The 21,329-nt window shown below is 41.2% G+C and overlaps 1 protein-coding gene across 1 annotated transcript in view; it reads right to left on the bottom strand.

Annotated features, from left to right (window-relative positions):
* LOC102999573 (acyl-coenzyme A synthetase ACSM1, mitochondrial-like) overlaps positions 1–21,329 on the bottom strand; it is a 45,275-nt gene that overhangs the window by 12,698 nt on the left and 11,248 nt on the right. The window contains exons 3-10 of the mRNA XM_057528444.1: positions 18,755–18,965; positions 16,253–16,460; positions 14,567–14,707; positions 13,609–13,768; positions 11,608–11,687; positions 9,234–9,357; positions 6,956–7,036; positions 6,311–6,412 (exon numbers count right to left, since the gene is read on the bottom strand). Of these exons, the coding sequence (XP_057384427.1) occupies positions 6,311–6,412; positions 6,956–7,036; positions 9,234–9,357; positions 11,608–11,687; positions 13,609–13,768; positions 14,567–14,707; positions 16,253–16,460; positions 18,755–18,965 (1,107 nt within the window). The remainder of the gene's footprint in view (positions 1–6,310; positions 6,413–6,955; positions 7,037–9,233; positions 9,358–11,607; positions 11,688–13,608; positions 13,769–14,566; positions 14,708–16,252; positions 16,461–18,754; positions 18,966–21,329) is intronic.

Below are 21,329 nucleotides of genomic sequence, written 5' to 3' on the forward strand. Positions count from 1 at the left end.
TGGGATACTGCATTGCTATTGTTTTTCATGGTGCTTGATGAAATGTTCCTGTGCCAGTGCATTTGAAGTGTCCAACACCTTTCTTAATAGATAAAGTTTTGCTTACTTTGTTTCTAACAAACCAACAATTTGTAACTAGAGGTGTTTCCTTTGTTTTTAAGTAGGTGGCACTATAGCACAAGTTTTTGGTTTGTCTTTCCAGAGCTGCCTCTTGTGGTATTTGAGAATCTGCACTTTCCATCTTCCATTGTCTCTGTGCAAGGTGTGGCCCCATGCCCTCATAATTGCTTCTTGTGCCCCTGGGGTCACTGGTGCCTTGCTGTTGCTGGTGTCACTTCTGTTGCTGGCATCACCACCAGGAGCACTGGTATGGCAGAACTTCTGCTGTGTCTGGGGTTGCTTAGGTTGCAGCCACTGCTGCCCCAGTGGGGGAAGTTGGAGGGAGGGGTAGAAGCTGGCGTCAGGGGTTGTCAAGTTTATGGGCCCCACCACCACAAGCAGGGGTCTGGAGTTTCATGTGCTCCTGTGGCTAAACGGACTGGGGTCATGGGGCTCACTTCTACTGCTGCCCAGTTCTCTGTGGCCATGGGCACTGCTGCAGTTGGAAGCCAGAGTCATGTGTGTCACCTTCACTGCTGCTACTGGATTCTCTGGGGCTGTGGCTCACCCATGATAGTCAGGAGGCCAGTATCGGGGGCCCTGGTTCTGCCTCCTTTATGTGTTCCAACCCACCCACCTTCAGATTACAGATGTGTAGATCTCTCTTGTGTCCTGGTGTGTTGAGAAGAGGAACCGGTGTTGAGTTATGGGTGTTTCACTAGTTGTAGATTAAAGGAGAGAAACAAAGGGATTGTCTCACACCATCATAATGCTTAGAAGTAGAGCTTTTGTATGTACTTGAAGTTAATTTGGTATCAATACAAATTAGATTGTTATAATTTTAGGATGTTATATGTAATCCCCATAGTAACCATGAAGAAAATATTTAAGGAATATAAACCAAAGGAAGTTGGAAGAGAAGCAAAATGTGTCACTACAAAATATCAACTAAACACAAAAGAAGGCAGTAGTGGAGGAAATGAGGGACAAAAAAACATTAAGACATATAGAAGATGAATAGCAAAATGGCATATGTAAGTCTTTTCTTATCAATTATTACTTTAAATGTAAATGGATGAAACTCTTCAATCCAAAGGCAGAGATTTGCAGAATAGTTGATAACACATGATCCAACTCTACACTGTCTGTAAGAGACTCATTTCAGATTCAAAGACACAAGTAGGTTGAAAAGATGGAAAAAGATATTCCCTACAAATAGGGGCCAAAAGAGAGCTAGGGTGGCTATATAATAATATCAGAAAAAATAAACTTGAAGTTGAAAACTGGTACAAGTAACAAAAAAAGGGCATTATATACTGAAAAAAAGATTAATTCACTGAGACTATATAACATTCAGAAATGTATATGCACCTAACAGCATAGTGCCAAAATATATGAGGCAAACACTGACAGAATTAAAGGGAGAAATCAAAACTCCAAATTATATAAAATAAACATTGATGGAATGGAAGGGAGAAATATACAGTTCTACAATAACATTTGGAGGGTTCAATATATTACTTTCAATAATGGATAGAACAACCAGAAAGAAGGTCAATAATCAAGTGGAGGACTTGACTAACACTACACACCAATTGGATCTGGCCGATATATAAAATACCCTGGCTAAGAACAAGAGAACACACATTTTTCTCAGATGTACATGGAGCATTCTAAAGGATGGGCCACATCATATGCCACAAAACAAAGATTAGTACATTTTAGAAGATAGAAATCATACAAGGTATCTTATCTGATCACATAGAATGAAATTAAAAATTAACAACAAAAAGAAAAGTGAGAAATTCACAAATATGTAGAAAATTAAGCAATACAGTCTTAAACAACCAATAAGTCAAAAATGAAATCACAGGGGAAATTGGAAATTACATTGAGATAAATAAAAACCAAACTACAACATACCAAAGCTTGTGATTGTAACAAAAGCAGTGTTGCTTTGGAATTTTAAACACCTACATTAGGAAAAAATAATCTCACGTCAATAACTTAACACCTTAAGTAACAAGAAAGAGGAGAGCAAACTAAATCCAAAGCTAGCAAAGGATGGAAATAAGTTTGGATCTAAGAATAATAAAATAGAGAATAGGAAAACAATAGAGAGAACAAATAAAGCCAAAAGTTGGTTCTTTGATAAGATCAAAAATTGACAAATTTTTAGCTATATTGATTAAGAAAAAAGATGATTCAAATTATTAAAATTGGAAATGCAAGAGGAGATATTACTAGCAATTTTACATTCCAAAAAAAGAAAAGTTTATAAGAGAACACTATGAGCAATTATACACCGAAAGACTGGATAATCTAGATGAAAGAGGCAAATTTCTAGAAACACATAATCTACCAAAAATGAATCATGAAGAAATAAAAAATCTGAATAGAACTATATAACTAGTAAGGAGATTGAATCAGTAATCAACCCTCTCATCCTTCCCCACCCTGAAAAGAAAGCCCCAGACCTGATGGCTTCATTGGTGAATTCTCCCGAACATTTAAAGAAGAATTAATACCAATTATTCTTAAGCTCTTCCAAAAAACTGAAGAGGAGGGACATATTCCTTAACTCAATCTATGAGGTCAACATTACTCTGACACCAAATCCAGACAAAGATACTACAAGAAAAGAACACTACAGACCCTTATGAATAATTAGGGCAAAATTCTCAGCAAAATGTTAGCAAACAGATTTCAGCAACATATTAAAAGGATTATATACCATGTCCAAGTGGGATTTATTCCTGGTTCAACATATGAAAATCAATCAATGTAATGAACCATGCTAATAGAACGAAAGTGGGGGCTGGGGGACTACATATCTATTCAATTGATGCAGAGAAAGCATTTAACAAAATTCAGTACCCTTTCATGATAAAAAACACTTGTTTATTTAATAAACTAGTAATAGAAGGAAACATCCTCAACATGACAAAGGCCATATATTAAAAAAAAAACATAGCTAACACCATTCTCACTGGTAAAAGACTGAAAGATTTTCTCTTAAGATCAGGAACAAGACAGGAGAGCCTGATCTCACCATTTCTACTCAACAAAGTATTGGAAGTTTACCCAGATCAATTAGGCAGCACAAAGAAATGAGGCACCAAGATGAAACAGAATTAAAACTAGATCTGTTCACAGATAACATGATCTTACATGTACAAAACCCTAAAAAACTTTCTCACACACACACAAATTGTTAGAGCTAATAAAGGAATTCAGCAAAGTTATAGGAAAGAAAATCAATGCACAAAACTTAAGGTGTGGTTCTATACTTTAACAAGTAACAATCCAAAAAGGAAATTAAGAAAACATCAATAAGAATACAATACTAAGGATAAATTTAGTATAGAAGGTGAAAGACTTGTACACTGAAGATTAAAAATCACTGCTGAAAAAGAGAAAGAAGACATAAATAAATGGAAAAGCATCCCATATTCATTGATTTGAGACAATATTAAGCTGACAATGCTGCCCAACATTATCTACAGATTCAGTGCAATCGCTATCAAAATTTCAATGGTGTTTTTTTTGCAGACATAGAAAAACCCATCCTAAGATTCACATAAAATCTCAAGGGATCCCAAAGTGCAAAAACAACTTTTAGAAAGGAGAAAAAAGTTGGAGGACTTACACTCCTGATTTCAGAAACTTACTTCAAAGCTATAGCAATCAAAACAATGTGATACATTCATAAAAAGAGACATACAGACCACTGGAATAGCATAGAGAACCCAAAAAGTAATCCTCACATATACTGTCAATTGATTTTAGGCAAGGGTGCCTAGACCATTCAGTGGGAAAGAGAGTCTTTTTAACAAACGGTGCTCGGAAACTTGGATGTCCACATGCAAAAGAATGAAGTTACCTTATATCATACACAAAAATTAATTCAAAATGGATCAAAAACTTAAATGTAAGAGCTGAGCTTATGAAACTCTTGGAAGAAAACACAGGGGAAATTCTTGCCTTGGATTTCACAGTGATTTATTGAATATGACACCAAAAGCACAGGAAATAAAAGAAAAAGTATTGAATAGATAAAATATTCTTCACCAAATTTAAAAACTTTGTATGTCATAGGATACTATCAAGAAAGTGAAAAGACAACCCACTGAACGGGAGAAAATATTTGCAAAGCATATAATTTGCATATCTGATAAGGTATTAATATCCAGACTACATAAAGAACTCTTACAACTTAGAAACAACAACTATAGGAAAATGAACAACCCAATTAAAAATGGGCAAAGAACTTGAATAGACAATTCTCCGAAGATATACAAATGGCCAATAAGAACACGAAAAGATGCTAGTCATTAGAGAAATGTCAATCAAAACTACAATGAGTTACCACTTCAAACCCATTAGAATGGCCATTATTAAAAATAAACTGAAAATAGCAAGTGTATGTAAGGATATGGAGAAATGAAAACACTTGTGCACGTGGAAAACATGTATGGCCATTCCTCAAAAAGTTAAACAAAATTACCATATGATCTAGCGAATCCATTTCTGGGCATATAACCAAAAGAAGGGAAAGCAGGGACCCAAACAGTTACCTGCACAGTGTTCATAGCAGCATTATTCATAAAGGCCAAAAGGTGGAAACAACCGAATGTCCATCAAGAGTTTAATGAATATACAAAACTTGGTATATACATACAATGGAATATTATTCAGTCTCAAAAAGATGACAGTTTGCTAAAACATGGATGAACCTTGAAAACATTGTGCTAAGTGGAATAAGCCAGACACAAAAGGGCAAATGTTGTATGATTCCACTTATATGAGGTAACTAAAATAGGCAAGTTCTTAAAGACAAAAAGTACCATTATAGGTTACCAAATGCTGGGGAGATGGGGACTGGGGAACTATTGTTTAGTGGGAACAGAATTTCTTCTGGGGATGGTGAAAATTTTCTGCAGATGCATAGTGGTGATGGTTGTGCAATATTGTAAATTTTACTCAATGCTACTGAACTGTATGCTCAGGAATGGTGAAAGGGGTAAATTTTATATTATATATATATATATATATATATATATATATATATATATGCCTCAATAAAAAGAAAAGAACAGAATATAAGCCAACAAATCTCAGTGGAAGAGTGACACGTCTCATTGCCATGAGAACGTGTGAAATGAAAGAAATCAGTGTGGCCATATGTGAAGACATCTTTGCAAAATAAAATATGTTATGTACAATTTTTTTTAAGTCATGGCTTTGGACCACCACAGTTCAATTTAACCAGAATCTCTGTGGTTGGATCCAAGTATTTAAAAAAAAAATTCCCTCAAATGATTCTAACGTGCAGGCAGTATTAAGAACTGCTGCTCTATACACCTGTTACTCTGTGTTCGTTTTCCCTTTTATCCAACCTTTAAACTGTGCTACTGAGAATTAAGGCTAAGGCTTGCATGATTGCTTCTGGACAATAGTACCACAAGGGACAGGACCCCACCCACCCACTCAAGGCCATAGTGTGAGCACAGCAGTGACACCAGTGGCTGTGACTTTGTAGAAAGGAGATGGAGTCTGAGATCAATTTCAGGGTCTGTCTACCCTTCTACAGTCCATCTTGGAAGCTGAGGATTTCCTCTTAGTGGCCACTGCTAGCTAGGGTTTGTCTGATGAAGAGTTACAGCAGGTTTCCTTATAGTCTATGGTAGGTTTCTGTAGTCCCTGGATTTCTCATTTAGAGTTTGGGGTCCAAAACACACCACTTTGAATCCTAGACTTGCCATTTATTTGACATGGGAAAGACATGTAAAGCTTCCAATCTGCAGTTTCTTCCTCTTTAAAGTGGGGATAATAGCGCCCCTGGAGGCTCAGCGAGATTAATAGATTTGTTTGTACCCTGTTGGTAAGTGGGGTGGTATGATGTGAACCGAGTCAAAGCCAGCATTCTTAACCACAAGAGATCACTGCACCCCAAGTCTGGTGGGTCTGAAGCCAGGCTGTTTTCTACCCCAACAGTCAGCCCATAAGTGCCAGATGGGTTATGACAGAAAGGGATGTGGGAACACACTATGAGCTTTGAGATTAACTAGAACAGGTTTCATTGACTTGGAATGAATAAAGGAAGAAGGAAGAAGTCTCAGGATGCAGAGTTGAGTCCAGTCCCTTATCACCTACACAGCTCCCTGCAAGGATTTGTGGGCCTGTATGGGGGCAGATGGTGTGTCCTTACCTCATAGTACATGAAGACGCCTATGGGCCTGGTGGGCTTGATCCTGATGCCAATGTTTCCTTCAGTGTTGGGCGGCAGGATGTTGCCCTTGTCATCAATGATCTGGAGCAAGAGACCTGTGAATCCCACCCTGCAAGGATCCCCAACACTCCTGCCCCACCCAAACACTGCCTGGCTCATTCATGTGACACAGTGGGGGTAATTGGGGGAGGGGGTTGTGGTAGAGGAGCCCTGTCAGAAAATAGAATAAAACTGTCAAAAGTCTTTGAAATCAGCAAATGGTGAAACCCAAGCCATGGGTCTATGTGTTTCATGCATATATAGACATCACAAATGTGTCTTCAAGCTAGAAAACACGGATCAGGAAAAACTAAAAGCACCGGCAGTGGAGAGAGCCGCCGGAGCTACTGCCAGTACTCTTTCCCAGGCTCGGTGCATGAGGCCTCTGGCTGTCCTGGCAAGCTGCACTCATGCCCAGGACATTGCAGGTCTCAACTGAAACCTCCCCAGGAAACTGGAGGAAAAGTAGGCGGAGAAGACGAAGGACAACCGGGAGGCATGACTGGTTCTGTCACCTCGTGTCACACAATGGTCCCACCATAGCCGAGCACTAACTGCTCTCTGCCAATGTCTTTACCACCAGACCTGAATGTCGTAGGGTGGGATGGCCTTCCCCATGGAACCCGGCTTGATCTTCATCCCCCGGAGAGTGCCACAAGTTGTTCCCTGTTCGCAAAGAAGAGAACTGGGGTTAGCCAAGCGTCCAGGCTGATCACAAAAACATAGCATCCTTGCTCATAGATGTCATTTGATGCTGTGCAAAAAGCCCTCATGGCGAAGCTAGAAGGCATCGACCCAACTCTAGTCAGCAGACGTTCACTGCACCTGACATGGGCTGGGCCTGAGCCCGGTGCTGGGGCTACAGAGTCCAGTGGGAGAGGCCAACAAGAAGCAGAGGAGTGAGCCCAGGGCTGTGGGCATGTAACGTAGGGTGTGGAGTGCCCACTGTATGCCAGACATGTGTCCATTTGCCGGGGAGGGCCATGAGTATATTTAACAAACATTTACTTGTAGCTGCCTCAACTGCTTCTCAGAGCTGTGTTGAGATTATTCAGATTGTTCACGTTGTTCCCCTACCCCCTATGTCTTCCTGATGAACCTTATTCCTTCTTTATGATTCTCTAAATTATCATTCTTCCTAAAGTTAAGCGCTTTACACTCAGAGAGACCAAGGTTTGAATCTTGACTCCACTGCTCACTAGCTATGTACCAAGTAATCCCCCTTGATCTCCTCCTCTGTCAAAGGGGGGTAATTATAACATTATCGCTTAGAGTGCTTGTGAGTGTGTGCCAGGCACACACCAAGTATTCAATAAACAACTGCCACTAGCTATCATTCAGGCCCTAATAAAAGGAAGTTGGGAGATTCTCTTTCTGTGGTATTTTTCCCTACACTTGTATTACTGCTTGTCTGTTTCCCTCAGTAGATAATGAGCATTCAGAGAATAGAGATTGTCCCATCCATCTCTGCACCCCCAGCATCTAAACACAATACCTACCTAAAAACAACCGTGACAACCATAAATGCAATAGGGGTTAGACACTGTGCCCAGAGCTTTGTATACTTTCTTTCATTTACCTTACCATAACCTGGCAAGATTGGCATTATATTTCCATTTTGGAGATGGGGAAGCTAGACTCTGCAAGATTCAGTGATATGCTGATAGTCTCGAAGCCTATAACTGGCAAGGCTGAGATCTGAACTGGGGTCTGATCTCCTGAGAGAGGAAGTACTTTCCCCTCTGCAATGTCGCTGCTCACACTCTAGGCATGTGGAAAATGTTGCAGAGATGAGTGGATAGGTGTGAAAATGTTTGGAGAAATAAAGCACCATCCGGGTATCGGGGAGTGTTTTCTTGTTATGAATAGTTGATGCAAAGGGACTGGCATCATGGGTGTAGTGCATAGTTGTAACCTCACCCTTCTTGTCTGAATGCAAACTGTGAACCAGCAAGGACAGTCCTAGAGTCTTAACATTTCTCAAGCCTGGAAGCAGACCCAGTAACTGATTATTTATTTATTTACTTTTGCAAAATAATGTCAGACAAGTATGTCAGTTGGGACTAAAACAGCTATTTTGCTACAGGCTCTGAGATGACAGTCATCCCTCTGTCAGCTAAAGGGATGATAGGGAGGTAGGGGAAAGTGGCTCTGTCCAGCATCGGAAATGCATTGAAAATGTGTTAGAAGTGAGATACCTGCCCACACTATCATGGATAAAGTCCTTGAGATTCAAGACATGCATTATTCTTTGAATGCCCTGCCCACCTGACTGGTCAGTGATCCTCTTTGGGATCACACTGTGTGTATGTGTATGTGTGTGTGTGTGTGTGTGTGTGTGTGTGTGTGTGCTGTGTATATAGAAGATCTCTCCTCCTGCTAGTGTCTCACAATCAAAGCTGTGTGCTCTCCTCATAAACACCCAGAAATGAACTAGGGAACTTCCGGGGCCAGCTCCTGCCTGCTCCTGTGGTGGCTGCCTAGGAAGGGACGGTGAGGTGGACAGGACTTGCAGTGGTGGCTTCCATGCTCCTGGAGAGTGCCTTCTATGCCAGTGCCCCTCCTGGGCTCCCGTAAACTAACTCTCACAGGTACAGTGGCACCATGTCCTTAGACCCCTTTCTAAGTTTTTGTCCAATAGTTTTCAGCACATTGGTCTTTTGACAAGTTGATGAGCTGCAATTGTCTTTTCTGCAAATTGATTTGGGACAAATTAGCCTAGAGCTCTGGAGCCTCCCATTGGCTTTGAGCAACGCTGCGTGCACAGTGAGGCCTCTGCACACACTCATAGCAGGATTCAGCCCATCTGCTGGGCTCCGTGGACGAGCACATCCTGACTGGCCCAGAGGGACCAATCACCTACCGTCTCTGACTGTCCATAGGCCTGGTAGAGCAGAATGCCTGTCTGTCTTCTCCACAGCTCTTGCTCCTCGGGCAGCAGGGCCTCCCCACCAGTACAGCAGTGCTCCAGGGTGGGGAACCTGAGGCTGGGGGGAAGGCAAGGTGTCAACAGGGCCTCCGCAGATTGGGCTTGGGCGCTCTGCCCCAGGCCCAGGGAGAGCTCAGAGCGTTGTCATCTGGATCATTCACCCTTCTGCTTCTTCGCTTTCTTACTTGTCTTCTGGGCATTTTACTGGTGGTCAAGTCCAAGTGGAAGTCACTTCCTGTTGGTACCTGTTAACTCATCTGGCAGGGGTAGGTGGTGGTGGTGGTGGTGAGGCTAATGGGTTAAATCAGGGAGATCAGGATTGAATATGGATGTTGATGTAACAAGAGGGAGAAAAGTGTGCTTGGAACACATTCTAAGCATTCTATGTGGCTAAGAGGGATATTTGTATAAACCATAAGGGCTGAGGGATAAGACCCCAAGGATATGCTAGGATGGTAGTAGAAGTGTACCGCCTTCTGGGAAGAGTGGGCTTCTGTGAACTGAAGGCCTTTTGTGTTTCTGGCTGGAGAACGCAGATTAGGGGTTGGAAATGAATTGCTCGGGACATCAAGGAAGACCAGGCTTCATGTAAGTGAAGGGAAGAAGGATCACAGGTAACAGCCCTGAGAGCAGGAATTTGGGAGAGAACAGAAAAGTCTGCTGTGAACATTTGCAGCAGTTTGCTAGGTACGTTGTGCGATGTAAATCCTCTCATGTATTTTCCCCATGAAGATTTCCATAAATAATACAAAAACCATCACAAAATAATGATGGATTCCCTGAAGGAAATGGGTAGAAGTGATTGGGGTCTTAGTACCACCTTGCATGGGGCTGAGCTGATCTAGCTCGTAGGGATGAGGGAGGTGGCAGAATCCCTTGTCACCCTCTCCTCGTATATACAGAGCCTGTAGTGATGGACAGGAGAGCTGGCTTCGTTGAGCGTATGTTCCTCATTCTTCTTGAGCTTTATCCAAAGTACATAAAATGGGCAGAGTCTCCAACAGAGTCAATATTCATGCCCTGGTTGAATTTTCATGGGGTTTGTTCACTACCTCAAGAACTTTGCAACAAGTAGTTGTAATATGAGCTTTGAAATACAGTTGGAAACATAATTCTGTCAGATTGAGGGTTCATGAATAAAATCAAGCTGTATTTCAGTTACGTTCATAAATTGAACTCCTTGATATTTTAAGTCTTATATGTCTAAAACATGTTAGCTCTGATTTTGAAGTAGCCATTTCCATTTCAGAGTTGCTAAAAGATACATAAACAACCCTAAGTTTCAAAGAGCAGATCAGGTGAGTTAAAAATTAATCCACAAACATGGGGAAATGCAAAAATAAAATTACAGCGTGATACTACATACCCATCAGATTGGGAAACATTAAAACTTGGACCAAAACAAATATTGCCAGAAATGTGGAACAATGGGAATTCTCCTCCCCTGCTAGGGGAAGCAAACCTTGGTTCAATACTTTGGGAAATAAGGTAGTAGGGTGCAATGTCAGTATGACCTAGCAATTCCTCTCCCAGAGAAGATCTACAGCAATGTGTGATTATGTGTTTTTGTACATGTTCAAAAATTCAATGCAGCATTAATCATCAATAGCCCCAAACTGAAAACTACCCAAATGCCCAATAATAGAACTGATTTAAAATGTGCTACTTTCATAAAATGTAATGTTATACAGCAATGAAAATTAACTCTAGCTTATGTAACAACATGGACACTTCTTAGAAACATAATGTTGAAAAAAGAAGCCAGATATTATGGAATAATGTACGATTACACGAAGTTCAAAAGCAAGTAAAGTAGAGTAATTTGTCTAGGGATATTTCCCATGTAAACTATGAGGGAAAATAAGGAAATGAACACCATAAAAGCCAAGATAGTGGATTCCTTTAGTGGAGATGGAGAGGCATGAGGAGGTCTCTGGGGCCACTGGCCATGTTCTATTTCTGTGCCTTGGGTGAGCGGTTGCATAAGTGTTTTATTTTCGACAATTCATTAATCTGTAAATGTATATCTTATATAGTTTTCTGTATGTTTATTTCACAACAAAAATGTTTATAAAAAAAAAAACCCCACAATGATGCAAGGGTCACTGAGTGTTTCATTTGGTTCTCTGAATTCTGTTTAAAGAACCAATTAGACTAGCTGCTAAATATCACCACCAACATTTACCACCCCCCCCCCCACAGTATCCTCAAAGAACCATAGCTAAAATCAGTCAGACCACAGTGCATCACATAACTTAAAATCCTACCCGAAGATTCCTGTTACCAACTGCAGCCACTTCTACCATACCTGGTGGAATTCTGCTGCAGAATCATTCGAAATACAGAGGGCGCAGCAAGGCATTGGGTAATAGGGTATTTGAATAATGTCTAGAAAGTTAGGAGAGAAAAAATTTTATTTTTACAATTAAGATTTAAAATATAGATTTGTTATTCGCATTTTAACTCTGACCTCTCCTCTAGGAGAGCCCATTTATTCATCGGTTAATTCTTTCAGTATACCTAAATTGAGCATGAATTCCGTACATGGCATGTGTCAGGTACTACTGGAGCAACACAAGGAAGTCTAAGTTGAGGGGATGGGTAGGAGGGAATGAAGGGAAAGTTTTGTTTTGTGAATTTGAATAGTAAATTTTTAATTTAACATTTTTCGTTTTAGTCACTATCTCCCATCTTCAGTAGGAGAGACTGAAACCAAGTAATTTAAAAAGTTTATTTTTAAAAATTCACGAAAGTAATAAGTGTAAAGTAAATTAAACAATAAACTTTCAAATGCAGGGTTTGGGGTAAATTTGTAGACTCAATTCTTTGAAATCATTCAAGCTTAAAATACACTGAGACTCTGGGGACACCCCTTGTAGGGGAAGGAGAATTAGACCTGGTGGGGGAAGGAGAGAGGTGGATTCAGTGTGGTTTGTGCAGTTTTATTGCTCAGAGGCTGGCAGGATGCAGGCAGAAAATAATGACGGAGAGGCAGATATTGACATAGGGGCAGGGAATGAGAAGTGGGAGGTACAGTTTCAGGTGTTCGAGGGATGATCAGATGAACTTAACCAACCAGCAGAAAAACAGGGGGGAAGTAGCCTGGAGAGAGAAGACTGGACAGTTTTGAGAGCCACCTGAGTGATGTACCTGCTGGAGAAATGGAAGTAAAGGCAGCTGCTTAGAGGGGAGGGACAGTTGAGGGCAGAGCCTTGGATGACTGCGGTGCTCAGGACTAAGCTGGGGGAACAGGCGGTAGCTGTAGCAAGTGCAGAATGTGCTATGGAGCAAGTTGACCTTAAGGGAGGAGAGACGGGGCTGGTCCAAGGTGTACCAGGGTGAAGGGAAGGTGTTCTTAGGATGAGGAACTTTGAATATGTTTATGGACTGAGGGAGTAGAGTCAATGAAAAGTGAGAGATTGAAAATACAGGAGAAAAGGTTTAATGAGTTAAAGATTAATAGAGAGGGGCTCCAAACAGAAGGGCAGGGAAAAGAACAGGATCGGCAGCAGTTGTCGGGAGGGAGTTGGACATTGAGAGGTGAAGGGGCAGGTCTGCCTCTGAGATAGAAAGCAGGGGAGTGAGTGGAGACACAAAGATAATTTTTAAGTGAAGAGAAATACGTTGAAGGAGTTCACGCAGGTGACCTCAGTTATTATCATGGTGTATGCATAACAGCAACTGCTACCACTTACTGAGTGTTCTCTCTGTGCTAGTTTCAGGGCTAAGCACTTTACACATCTTTCCTATGTCATCTCATTAATATTCCCAACAATTTTGTGGAGATAGTAACCATTAAGACTCTCATTTTACAGATGAGGAAACTGAAGCTCAGAGTGGTAAGTAAACCACTAATAAATGTCAATCATGGGATACGAAACTAGATCTGTCATATTCCAATGCCTTTGTTTCTAAATACGTCATTAAATTGAGTAGCCACACAAATACAACATTCACACACCAGCTACCTGGCCCTGGTAGAGCCAGGATCCAGGATACAGGAGGCCTGAGCTTGTTCTGTTTGCTTTCATTTCTCAAAACGTATATTCTGGTTCCCAGGTCCACAAAGTCTGATCCATAGTTCTAGGGAAAGGTTTGGAATATGTGTTTTCTTCAAAGTTACATCTTGATGTAATTCTGACACAATGATTGATTCAGTGCTTCACATTTGAGAAACCCAGAACCAGGGTTATATTATACTAAGAGGCTTCTTTGCTAAATAAAGTATTTTCTCAGTTGGATCCAGTTTTTGAACTCGAAATAAGTTTTTTCCGGGAGTTTGTTGATATCGAAAGGTTCGTCTTCTTACCTGTACAATGACCTTGGGATCAAACTGGGGCAGATGATGGGCAAAGACTGTAGACCCCGCTGTCCATGGTTCAAGCAGGGACCCTGCGACAGCTAGAATCCAGCCTGTGTCTGATAGGCACCAGAGGACATCAGACGTCTTCAGCTGCAGTAATTTCCTGCTAACTCCAAAATACAGTTGGCCTCAGATACTATTCTGACTACTATACTATCCTTCCCTTCTCTCCACCCCCATTCCTCCAGGATTTTGCTACTCAGTTGTTATCATTACCACAGATACCAACTGTCTACAAAAAGCCTTCTCTGTCCCCCTGGTCTGGTTAATAATGTACAAAGTATACAGAACGTGGTCTGGTTTGAATGTTACTAGCTGGTGGATGGGGAGAAGGGAGAAGAGTTTGGTTTAAAATTGATTAAATGGTTAACCCAGCTTCAGCCTCTATGTTTGTTCCAGGTTAGGGCAGTGGCTTGGTGTGGCTTAGTTCCAGGTATTATTTTTCCCTAACAGTTCCTGATTGGGAAACTTCATGCTGGATTTGTCCACAATCGAGGAGAGGAGAAGACCTGTCACATAAGGTCACATTGCTGGAGCGTTTTATCTTTCCCCACTAAACCCTGGAACCACTGAGAGTGACACAGGGGCTTGTCATTTGTGTGGTTAGCAGAATGCCTGCTGTTTCCACCCACATCTCCTCCATGCCTGCTGTGAAGGTGCTCAGGTAGGACCCAAATGTGCCTCCTTTGTCATTCAGATGCTTCTGTCAGCAAACACTCATACATAGTCTATACTTCTCACACCCTTAGGGGTCTGAACCAAAGAGAGCAGAAAGGATAAACAGCATTGGGTCAATTCCACGAGGAGTTCTTTTCCCAGCACATAGACATACACATACACATACACATACACACTTCACCCCAGATCTGTGGCCCAGCTTCTAAGTTGGTGCCCTCTCTCCTACCATGAAGGGAAGAAGGATCGCAAAGCAAGTCCATGGCTGTGCTTTGCCATCTTGGGGAAGCCTGTGGTCCCACTGGTGAAGAAGATGGCCATTGGGTCCAGGGTCTTTGACTTAATACAGGTGTGAACTGGGGATTCTGATCTGCAAAGGGATTCAATACAAAAGGACAGAAGTCATGTTTCCTGTTTTTCCATCCTCTGGGGAAGCAAAAGAAGCAATATGAGGCTTAGAGTCAGAAAACTGGGGTTTGCAACTCCCAGTATTAGGCATCAAACAAAGTTTATGTGTGACTTGGATAGGTGGACTGACATTTCTTCATTTTAAAAAGTGGGGAAAATATGAAGGATTATTTTTACTTTAATAAACATTGAAAAAGTATTGCCAATGATTCCAGACAATGCTCTAAATGATTTACAAATAAGAACTCATTTAATCTTCATAGCAACCCTAAGAGGTAAGTACTGCTTTTATGCCCATTTTGTAGATGAGGGAACTGAGGCTCAGAGAGGTTAGGTAACTTACCTGAAGACATATAGCCAGCAAGTTGCAGAGCCAAGATTCAAACTCAGAGAGTGTGATCCATATACTATGCTTTTAGTCACACTGCTAACCCTGTATTTTACACAGACTAGCTTCATGGGAATTTAACCTCATAAACTTGGTGTTGAGGGGTGGGAAAGAGAAAGCTAGGGAGAATGAGAGTGTAAAGAATATATATATGTACATCTGCCCTAGCATGAGCTAGAGATGGAAGGTAGAATCCGTAGCTCCCTCCATCTGCCTCGGTTCTTGGGGAGCTTCTCCTTGGCTGAGAATCTCTTTCTTGGGCCTATTATAATTGTAAATGCAAACTTCCTATAGTACTCAGTCAGAGAGGCTGCAAGTAATCCCAGTGCTGGAGGGAGCACTGGCTCTTGTGTAGAAATGATACCATACTGAGTCTGGACAATTTAGGCGAGTTTTAATGAGTATTGTTTAAGCTATTTTAATCTAATTCTCTGACTTTAGAATCTAGCATAAGATGTGATTTCACTGTAATATTTGCCGTTGGGGGTTGAAGTAAAGAGCTTTAAAAACTGTGGAATTACTTCAAGAAAACAAATCCAGCATGGTTTGTGTGTGATATGAAGAATGTCTGAAGGCTTGCAGAATCAGAGTTTTGGAGGTGGAGCGGTCTTTCTTACTTTTAGCACTTCCCTAACTTTCCCTTCAAGGTGTCCCTATAGACACCCACCCCCTAACACATGGAAGGTGTTTGCTCCCAAAGCTGCCTGTCATTTTTTTCTCAGTCTCAAGTTTCACCTTAAAAATTCATCTTAACCTTTCGTTCAACTTCTTTAATTGCTAATTATTTACATAAAAATAATATTTCAGATTCCCCACCTACAAGGAAAATGCAACACAATAACCCTCTGACTTTACACATCTCCTTTGCACAGGGGTGATTATACTTTAGTGACAGAGCCATAGAAGTTCAATTTCCTCATTTTATACAGAAAACAATTGCAGCCAAGAGAGGAGAAGGAAGTAGCCCAAGATTGCACAGCAAATCAGAGACATAGCTGTGAAGAGAGGCTCAGACCTGGTGAGCTTCCTCCCACTGGCTGCTTCTCTACCAGCACTTGGCAGTGAGTGGCTTTCTCCTGCCATTCCTCAGAAAGCACATTCATCAGACCAGAAACTCACTGAATCAGTGATCGGAAGTCCAGCCACCCTTTACGGCTGTGGTCAGACACCAGGAGCTTGATTTTCAGAGCAGGACACTCAGAGGCCACAGAATCCACCTCTGGGGCAAGGGTATCTGTGGTCACGATGCCCTTGGCTTTAGACACTTGTAGTCGGTAGAGAATGTCCTTGGCCTTCATCTGGGTGGTCCCTGGCATGAAGACGATCCCTAGAGATGAGAAAGAAACTGCTTGCTCTGGTATCTCTTTCACAGCCTCACAACCTTGGCTGTCAGACCTGGTTTATCTGCACAGAAATCCCCTAACTTCTTGATATACAAAGTATGGTCCACAGCATCAACACCGCCTAGGACACAGAATCTCACACCCCACCCCAAACTTACTGAATCAGAATCTGCATTTTAACAAGATCTCCAAGAGATTTCTATGCACATTAAAATTTGAAACGCCTGCCCTAATAATTTCTACTCTAAATGGATCTAGCCAGTAGACAGGTGAGTCCTTCTTTATACAAATTTACACAGGATCTGGGAAAGATACAAGTAGGACAGTGTCCCTGACACTGCATCCCTGCCCCCATTTTTCTCCTCTCACTTCCTTCTCTGTCATCGTGAATCTCTTGTCATCTCTTGTCATCATTCCTTGTGTCATCTTGAATTTCCTCTCTTTCCTTCGTTCGTCATACCCAAAGTTAACTACAATGTCCTTTGAACTTTTCTACTTTCCCTTCCATCTTCCATCACCAACAATTAGCTCAAGTCTTTGTGTGTCCCTATTGCGTTCTAATTTCTCCACCAGATGCCCTGTCCTGAATCTTCCTACTGCCCACCTTCCGTATTATTAGCCTGCTTAGTTCCACAGAGCACTGACTTTTTCCCCTCCACATTTCTTCTCTTCACTAACACCTGGACCCTCTCTCCAGGAAAACACCACACTCCCCCCATCCTGACTTTGAGGGCACTGCTCACTCTCCATCTTTCTCTCCCACAACTCTATTCTCTATTTCAAGATGACCATTCTTCATATAGGCTACTCCTGACTCTAAGCATTTCCATGTGCTATGAACATTCTTGGAATTTCCATCCTTTGCTTCTACTCCTCTTTAATTCTTCTTATCCCAGAGGTCTCAATTCATGTCTTGGGTTTCTCATGGACCATCTCTTCACTATACAGATGGCATGGCTTCTCTATACTCCCTCAGCCACTGCTGTTAATTCTTGATCTTGATGGATTAAACAACTATTTGTGAGAAAACATGAGACAGAGAATATGTGAGCAAGAGCACGACATATTGTTGTATGAGCATGCATTATACAACTGAAGCGATTCAAAAAAGAATCCATGAGTCCCATACTTATTATATAGATTAATGCATAGATAAGCAATTAAAAGGGAAAGGAAAATCTCTATAGAAGAATGCCAACTAATAAATATAGAGGGAATGATATAAATAGAAAATCCTAATAAACGACCACCATTAAAATATTCACTTCAGTCAAGAATCATCAGTGGATTCTCAAACCATAAGGTGAAAGACAGCTGCAGAACAGGATATTCACACAGTCCCATAAATATTACACGACAGATTACTTACTAACTACAAAGGGAAAAGGTACCTTTACAAAGGTGGATACTACCTTTCTAAAGTCATAAAACAATATCAATTATACTAGGACAAACCAACTTTGTATATCCCCAAAGTGATGCACCAAGGAAGACACAATATTGCCCTTCTAGTACCTGGGCTAAAAATGTCTAACCTGAAGATAATCATGAAGAAGGAGTCAGAAATACAAATTTTGATGGACCTTCTGCAAAACAACTGGCTTAGACGCTTCAAAATTGTCATCGTCATGTAGACAGTGTAGAACGTAGAGAAACATTCTAGATTAAAGGAGACGGGGGAGGTATAACAACTAAATGCAATGCATTGGATTTTTGATTTAAACCAAATAAATGCTATAAAGGACATTATTGGGACAATCGAGGAATTTTGACGATGGATGTATATCACGTAACTATATTGCATCAGTGTTAAACTTCTTGCGTGATAACTCTACTGTGGTTATGTGAAGGAAATGTCTTGGATCTTAGCAGATGCATGCTCCAGTGTTTATCTGGTGTTTGTGGGTGTCACAGTGTCTGCAACTGATTCTTAAATGACTCACTGGGAGAGAGGGCTCGAATATGGCAAAACGTTAACAACTGATGAATCTTATAAAAAAGCAAGAATGTCTGATACCATGTAAGAGAAAGTGTGTGTGTGTGTGTGTGTGTGTGTGTGTGTGTGTGAGAGAGAGAGAGAGAGAGAGAATTATGACTTTGTGTTTGAGAGGGTGTGAGTATAAGGGAGAGAGTGGATCAGAAGGAGTAAAATAATATTTGAGTGAGTCTGAGAAAAAGAAAGACTGTGAAGAAGAACAACTGGGGGGAAGAGAAAGCACCTAATATTTCAGGACAAACTGGCTCTAGGTGAGCCCAAAGGTCTGCTTGGGTCACTAACCTGTTCGGATGCAGCCCACGATCACCAGCCACCACTCAGGCACTCGAGGCAGAATCAAGGCTAGATTGTCTCCCTCCTGGAGGCCACAGGTCTGTGTGAAGACGTTGGCTGCACGACGGGTTAAGTCTGTCATCTCTCTGAAACTCCACTTCACTTCATCCCCTTGGTTATTCACCCACCACAGGGCTGGGTTTGGACCTCTCTTGCCTTCCTGGTTAGGATCATATGCTACATGTTATTTCCTGCTTCAAAGGAAAGGGGCACTAATTTGGCCAATCCACCGCCACAGTCACATTCCACTGTGAGTGTAGCTCAAGGTCTGAGATCCCATTTTAAAGCATTTATAGCGCCAAGAGAAGTTGGGGGGAGGTGTGATCCAGCCAACTTCTTCTGGCCTACTGTAACCCCCTCCTCTTAAGCCACATAAAATCATGAAGAGCCTTCATGTTACTTATTGAAGACTTACAATTTTATTCCCCATGTGTCTGTCTTAGTTCCACATGGACAGTAGGTTAATCTCTGTGCCTCAGTTTTCTCACCTATGAAACGGGTATAATAATACTACCTAGAATGTAGTAAAGTTCAAATTAATTATTTTAAAAGGTCAAGTGAGTATAACAGTGCCTGGCATATAGTAGGTACTGAATAAAATTACTGTTGTTATTATTATTACAACAAAATAAAAGAGGATAATTTAATTCCTGAATATTTGGGGAAATTATTTTTTAAATTAAGGTACCTCAAGAGGTGCAATAAGTCAGTCTTGGAAGCTCCAGGGCCTTTTCCTCCTCACAAAAACATCAAGTAAACAACAATAGACTAAGATGGCCTTGTAGGAATTTAGAAAAGAGTCACAAATCCACAGGAACCAACAAATGCCCAAACAATAAAAAGTCATAACCAAAATGGTAAGACATTTTGTGGTGTTTTTGCTTATTCTTGCACCACCCGCTCTCTGATGTGGTACAGTGTAGTCAGAGGAAGCCACCCAATTCCCAGCCCCTCCCCTAGGATAGATGAAAAAGACTGAAACTTGTGTGCAACATTCTGGCTTGTCTGGAGGCGCCCTTAGGCACTGGTTTCTGTCTTGACTGACTTGGAGCTCAGATGGGTATGAGGGCATATTGGAGGTATCTGAAAACAGTGGCAGATGTCACAGTGTGTGGAAACAGTAGACCTGTGGTTACCTAGGGATTAGAGACTACAGACAAAGAAAGAATAGAACATTTAAGTCCCCCAGAAGAAGCAGACTTTTAAGAAAGTTAAAACGTTAACGAGCAGCCAAAACTAGAAAAAAATAAAAATAAAAGCACATGCACAGGACCAGGAAAGACACATGCCAGAGAAGACCTTAAGTTTTCATACTGAGCAGATTATTGAAGGTCTTTCCCTGCATGGAGCCAGTCTGCAAAGACTGAGAGAGGTGGCTATTGTTTTTAAATATCGAATTTTTAACAACAGATCACAAGGTCTACAAAGAAAAAGAGAAGCAGCCTACTGAAAGTAACAACATCAATCTCCAGAAACTGACCCTAAAGAGACATAGGCTGCAGTTACTAGACAAAGAGTTTTAAATGACTGTCTTAAATACACTGAAAGAGCTAAAGGAAAACACAAAGAACTAAAGCAAATCAGGAAAATAATATATGCACAAAATGAGAATATCAACAAAGAGATACAAATTATAAAAAGAACCAAACAGAAATTCTGGAGCTGAAAAATACAATAACTGAATTGGAAACTTCACAAAGGGACTCAACAGCAGACATGAGTAGGCAGAAGAAAGAATCAGTAAACTTGAATACAAGTCATCTAAAATTATTGAGTTGGAAGAGCAAAAAGAAAACTACAAGAAGAAAAATGAACAGAGCCTAAGAAACATATGGGGCACAATCAAAGAGACCAACATACACATTATGGGAATATCAGAAGGAGAAGAAAGAGAGAAAATGGAGCATAGAACTTATCTGAAGTAATAATGGCTAAAAACTTCTCAAATTTGAGGAAAGGCATGGAGAGACAAATACAAGAGGCTCAATGAACTCCAAGTAGGAAAACCCAGACACCCACAGAGAGACATTACAATCAAACTACAGAAGACAAAGACAAAGAGAGCATCTTAAAAGCAGCAAGAGAAAAGCGACTCATCAGGTGAAATTCTTAATAAGATTACCAGTGGATTGAAGACCGGAAGGCAGTGAGGTTATATATTTAAAGTGATAAGGAAGAAAAAACTGTCAACCAAAAATTCTATATCTAGCAAAATTGTCCGTCAAAAATGCGGGAGGGGGCTTCCCTGGTGGCGCAGTGGTTGAGAATCTGCCTGCCAATGCAGGGGGACACGGGTTCGAGCCCTGGTCTGGGAAGATCCCACATGCCGCGGAGCAACTACGCCCGTGAGCCACAATTACTGAGCCTGCGCGTCTGGAGCCTGTGCTCCGCAACAAGAGAGGCCGCTACAGTGAGAGGCCCGCGCACCGTGATGAAGAGTGGCCCCCACTTGCCACAACTAGAGAAAGCCCTCGCACAGAAACGAAGACCCAACACAGCCATAAATGAATGAATAAATAAATGA

Source organism: Balaenoptera acutorostrata, chromosome 15, assembly GCF_949987535.1.
Source record: "Balaenoptera acutorostrata chromosome 15, mBalAcu1.1, whole genome shotgun sequence".
In the NCBI taxonomy this organism is placed as follows: Eukaryota; Metazoa; Chordata; class Mammalia; order Artiodactyla; family Balaenopteridae; genus Balaenoptera; species Balaenoptera acutorostrata.